General features: G+C 44.7%; 1 protein-coding gene across 4 annotated transcripts; it reads left to right on the top strand.

Annotated features, from left to right (window-relative positions):
* The first annotated feature begins 749 nt into the window (after positions 1 to 749).
* Positions 750 to 4,543, top strand: LOC111267490 (uncharacterized). 4 transcript variants are annotated; one of them, XM_022845767.2, is made up of 3 exons: positions 750 to 1,257; positions 3,262 to 3,433; positions 4,155 to 4,543. In XM_022845767.2, exons 1-3 carry the CDS (start codon positions 1,203 to 1,205, stop codon positions 4,234 to 4,236), a joined length of 309 nt encoding a protein of 102 aa, XP_022701502.1. In that variant the 5' UTR covers positions 750 to 1,202; the 3' UTR covers positions 4,237 to 4,543. The 4 variants fall into 4 exon arrangements, 3 of the variants coding, with proteins under 3 accessions (XP_022701502.1, XP_022701504.1, XP_022701503.1); XM_022845769.2 differs by having other exon boundaries at positions 759 to 1,257; positions 4,096 to 4,543; XM_022845768.2 differs by having other exon boundaries at positions 761 to 1,257; positions 4,145 to 4,543.
* Positions 4,544 to 6,055: the final 1,512 nt, after the last annotated feature.

Below are 6,055 nucleotides of genomic sequence, written 5' to 3'. Positions count from 1 at the left end.
GACAACGAGAAAGCCGCTGCGCACGAAGTGCAGAATACAGCAAGAATCATTTGAAACCATTCACGTTGACCATAGGACGCCTTCATTGCCGTCACCATTCCATTAAGTAATACCAGGCATGTGACGCTGATGACAACTCGGACGCAGATAACAATCGGAGCAAGATCTGATCAAGGATCAACGAAAACGTGGGTGGCATGGCTCGGACGCCGTCACCGAACGTCTGTTCTCCTTGAAAAAAGGTTGGGTCTCCTGGGACCGTCCAGCATAAACGTCAATAGCGGGTGAATCGCCGCTGCGTGCCAAGAACGGGTAAACTAAATGTGTCGTTGGTCTAGCCGGACAGGTCACTGTTGATCATCACACGTAATCAGGTCGTTGTTTGTTGTCACCCCCCTCCCCAGTTAGTCTTATAAACCTCGATTGTGACTGCTGCTGTTATTGTCGTCGTGTTATTGCGGCTATCTCGGCCGAGTCGCTGCTGCAAGCGCCTAACTCTTGAAAGCTAACTAACGTCGTCAATTTACGTCAACGTTCGCTGCGTTCAGATTGCTCGATCTCTCGGTCGAATTGAAAATTTCATCATCCAGTGTTTATCTGGTGACACGACGCCGCTGCAACCCTTGGCGCCCCTTCATCACTATTCGCTGTAACGGTAGCCAACTGTGTTTTCCACTGCAAATGGGCGAACACTGCATCTCTGCGGCGTATCCACCACGTCTCGGACGAAAAAGATTAGACTCTTCCGATCGCACATCTGGTCAGCCGCCGTTCAGCCTTTTAACTGCAGTCGTCGTACCTGAGGGAGACAAAGGGTAACAACAGTGATCATCACGAGTGAGCGAGCGAGCGACTGACCGACCGACCGACCAGAACACTGCAGATTATGAGAGTGCCAGTGTTTTTTTTTCACAGACACGCACACACAGGGGAGACATAGAAAGAGAGGGACAGCAAAAGAGGTTGTTTTTGTGTGTAACTACAGATGGCGACAGAAGTTTCGGCAGCAGAAAAGAGGTTTCCAGTCGAAAGTATGCGTAGTGATGATTATAACAAGCGTAACTGGATATAGCTAGCGCATACTCATTTCAACGATACGCGGCCAGATTGGTTGTCTGCTACCGGCGGAGCTATACGTAAAGAAATCGAATCGGTTCTACCCTAACGGTAGACACGTTCATGGAGGAGTTTATGTAGAAGAGATGCTTGACCTTCAAATCGTAACCACGCAGCTACACAACAAAAAGGGGGCCTCAGGTTGGTACGGTTGACAGCAGTGCTTTTGAAAGTGTTGTCGCCAGCTCTATATTACTACTATTAGTATTAAATGCAGTGAAAGCTTCCGAGTTCACGCTGTCGTCATAAAAAAAAGTATATAATACATGCTGTGAAGGTGCACCCGCAAGTAAAAGTACGGAGACTATTAGGGCGGCAAATTATAGAAAATAGTAAACGGTCAAACAAGTATAGGTAAGCATTTTCGTCTTTAGCCACCTGTGATCTCGATCTGGCCCCATTCGCGGGTACTTTTTTCACTAGAGAATGGTGAGAACATACATGGAACGATGCAAAGTCAATTATCATAGACGACTAGTCTACGAGCCGTGGTCGAGCGGTAGAAAGGAAACAACAATCATTAACAAAATAGATCTCCGCCGATCGCCTCTCCGACCAACGGTTCGACGAACAGATAGGTAGTAGCTATTTGGAAAAACTAACCTCGAACTAAAATATGGCAGGACCGACGCTGCGCAAGACTTCAACGAAACGACACGTGTATAGACAATATAACTGGCTAAGCAATGGTTGGCCATTTTTGCAGCAGATGGCGATAACGTCGCCGATGCAAATATATTGTGTGGGAATGATAGCTTGATGTGTATAACGTAAGTTATTACAACAGAATAACTACAGTACGTATCTGGTGCGTCAGCTGATAATGAGGGCCGAACTAGAAGTACAAACACCTGTCATAAAAAAAACAACATGGACATTGTGCAGATGCAAGAAGTCAGTGTATATATAAATGTGGCAGGAGCAAGTGGTAACAGAAACGAGACGGAAAATTAGATAGGAGAAAACAACGAGTAAAAGGTGCTATCCGCGTCAACCTCACTCAACGTTAATGTACGCAAACGGTTATTGATTGTATATTTATTTACTATTCATCATAATGTCACTGGCCGTTGTTGATTTCATTTCAGTTACTGTTTTTTTTTTTTGCTGCCGGTAAAAATGATATTGAACACTATAATTGTCGACGTACCTAGATACGTACCAGGTATCGAACGTCTGACAGATCATTATTTGCTGTATAACGTACGCCGTGGAAACCAATTGGCCTGATAGAAGTTAATCGGATCGAATTCTCGGGAAAAACAAATAGCCGTTCAGTCGTGTCTAACATGGGTTTACAGTAATCTCGAACGCAGTATATCGAGCGCTCATAACGGATATGGAGAATTCAGTTTGCCCTACGCCGCCTACGAGAGAAATTGTATAATGAGGTTACGAGTCCGCCAAAGACCAGCAACACATGTTGAGATCTCCCGGTATTCTTAATCAACCCGTCGAAAAACTTTTAACTTAACAACAACGGCAACACGCGTCGTAGTATCATCAACTGTGCAATAACGAAACACTCAATTCGGCCATTGTTAGTAACTCGTAGAAAAACACAGACTGCGTGAAGTTAATTATTGACGCTAAAGGGGAATCGCGCACGAAGGATACCTACAAGTGGAGAACAAAGCGGTCTTTTCTCTCTGTAAAATAAGCAGATTGCTTAGTGACTGACGACATTCATAGACACAGTTGTTTTGAATGGCGTCTTTGTTTTTCTCGTAATACTCCTCCAGCAGCAGTAGGGTGTTGTAGCACCAACAACAACACTTACCTTTGTACCATATGGCCTGCTAGTTTCATTATAATCACGTTCGTATCGATAAAATAGCCGTAAGTTATATATTGATTGACCGTTCACACACGGAAATATGTAGGATAGGATAGAAGCGCAGGCGCAGGCGCAGGCGCAGGCGCAGGCGCAGGCGCGGGAGCACCATTGAGCGAAAGCTGCACGTACTGTCATGGCGTAAAACTGCTTTGGGCCAGCATTAAACAGTGAACATTCATCCAGACTTATCTAGCGTGCAAGCCAACTTGCCCTATGCTAATAAGATCTGCGAGAGAATCACTTTTCGTAATGGAAATTGGTCTAAATGGTTTTGCTGGCCATCTGGCCGCTTTTCCGCCTGTTTTTAGGCGTCGAGAAACGGGCTAAGCCGGACCTTCTCCTGCGATCTACTTCTGATGACGGAAGACCTTACAATGATCAAGAAGACCAACCCGAAACGCTCATCGAGCTGTATGAGTGGCAGCAGCACATGAAACAGATCGATGGCATCGACAGAATCTCCAAATATGGCAGACGGCGGTGAGTAGACTGGAGCAGCGGCCGTTCACGTTAATGCTGCTCTTCTTACGACTCCTCCCACCCCGAATCTTACCAGCCGAGCCGTTTCCGGTGGCATTGTTCTGTGGTTCATAGCTCGACGTTGATGTCTCTGGATAGAGCTATTAGATGTTTGGCGAGCTGTTGTTGGGTCCGAACTACGACAGCGTTTTATCTAGATTTCATTAAAAAAAAAAAATGGGTCGAGGTTTATTGGTAGCCTAGGGTTCATTGGTAGTTTCCTCGCTGAATTTATGCACCCGGCCTGCGTCGCTAGCAAGGCGGCCTAGAGACACACATTTAAGCTAGCAGCAGCGTACGACGAACTGCGTAGAAATTTGCGGCCTTTGTAAGCCACAGAGATATAAAGGTTTGTGGTACGTGGTTCCGTAGTGTAGTATACCCAAGGAGACTTTTTAGGTGCAGCTTAAGTTACCACGTCCAGCGGACGCGTCAGTCTGACACGCACAGTTATACGATTGTATTGCGATTGATTTACACAATATTTGTGATAATTTCCTCAGGTTAACGTAAACGCTACCAGATACTCCTGCGCGTCCTGATATTATTGATTTAATCAATTATAGAAAGTATCATATGAACATTCGTCTCGTATAATACACATTGTTCGAACCTGATTTTAGCTGAATGGATTACGACGTCAAAAGGTCTGATCGTCCGATACAACAACAGCTTATTCCAGACGGATCAGCAACATGACGGATTGCATTATAATGGCTTTAGATGAAGTACCAGTTCGATGGCCAGGGATGCGCCAGCTTTAGGAAGATGCTGAGCTGATGACGCCGATCAGTAGGAAACCAGTTTTACAACGCAACATTTATGTTACATCTGTAGCAACTGCTTTCTTAATCCGTACGAGATAAGTAAGATAATGTTTGTGCTTTTTTTATTATTTGAATTTGGTAGATATATGAATGGTGTAAATGGTAGCATCACTGTGACGCGTCGCATTTTCTGCTTATTATAGAAAATTTTATTGATCATATTCTAGTCGAAAAGAAAATCTGATAAAAAATTAAATAAAAGCTCAACTCAGAAGATTAATTCAGTAAATGAAACAAAAAGAAACATGTGAGCCCTTGAGTTAAACGGAATACTACGTAAGGACTCATCGAGTATTCTCGCTGTTGGATTGGCAGGGCTCGTATTATAGATGTCTACTAATAGAGACTGAACTCTCCATAAGCGGATTTCCTTGAGAGAACATACCTAAATATACTTCAGTAGTTCTATAACGTAAAAGTTACGCTATGCCACCTGCGTACGTGCACTGTGGGTCCTAGTATAATGATTGTTCAGTGAAATACTATACGATTATGTGGAACGGAGTCGAACTTTCACTTGTCGAAGCAGTGATTTTTATTTGAAGAAAAACGTCCTCTTCATTAGGTTTCAACAGATGTTTCATCATTACATTTATGTATCTATTTTTTTTTTTCTTACAAATGCTTATCGGTGCCATTGTGACGTATTGCATTGTACATTGCGTCCTACTACAGTCTACTACAATCACAGGGTCGTGCTTTTTATTAGATTTACTAAGCTTCGAACTTGAGGCTCAACTTGCTATACCATCCGCGATAACAATCATCACAAAAATCCAACACCATTTCATTGATCAAAGCGACCAGTTGACACAAGAGCATTTGATAGCCATGACGATGACATCGATGACCCTAGTTCTAACAGCAGCAGCAGCAGCAGCAGCAGCAGTAACAACGACGGTAGACGCAGAGAAAAAATGACAGATGCTTGATGAAGGACTGACTCGAGACGGCCTATGAGACGGGCCGTTGTCGGCGATAAAGACGAACCGCAGCTTCTAGCCAGTACCGGCGAAAGACGTCACTGACATGGACATACACGCGGACACAACGCACACTCACGTAGAATCAGTCACAATGCAGAAAATCCACCCAACAGAACCCACTCAACTACTCGCTATATCAACGATAATAGTAAATGGAAGACATCTGCCATCGCTACGTGGCTGCGGAGCCCAACAGGCGAACAGAAGCCCAGCGTGAACAACAGCGTCAACATCGGATGCGGTCTTCGCGCGTATCGCGAGGACGTTAAACTCTCGTGAATCGCGTTTCCAGATCGGTGAAATCGTTGACGGCGGACCCTTGTAGTCATTTCTAGAACACGCCATCCTCAGCACGGTGGCGGTATAAGCACTGCAACCAGCTACATTACGGAACCCCTCCTGCTGCAGCGGCAGCAACAACAGCATTAGCAGTAAGTAGCTTTCTGTAGCTAACCAACGAGACAACAACAGCGATTCGGTTCCGTCAGTATACCTGCGATTTTGCTAGCTATACGATGCAATAGGAACGTGTGGAAAGATCTAAACTCTAGACAGACGAGGAAAGCGAAACATTGATAGGGTGAAACCGCAGTTTTACTACACACTTCAGTTGGATAGGTGGGGAATGAAGTAAAGCGAAGGGGTACTTTGAACCTTCAGAACGACAACAACAACAGTTGAAACAGCAAGGCTGGCATGAAAGCTCGCGAGATCTACCTATTGTTATGAGTTTCAGCTCACCTGAGAGCTTCGCTTACCGACTGTCAGTA

Source organism: Varroa jacobsoni, unplaced genomic scaffold (genome assembly GCF_002532875.2).
Source record: "Varroa jacobsoni isolate VJ856 unplaced genomic scaffold, vjacob_1.0 scaffold_1193, whole genome shotgun sequence".
NCBI lineage: Eukaryota > Metazoa > Arthropoda > Arachnida > Mesostigmata > Varroidae > Varroa > Varroa jacobsoni.
This window is presented reverse-complemented; position numbering and strand designations above follow the sequence as displayed.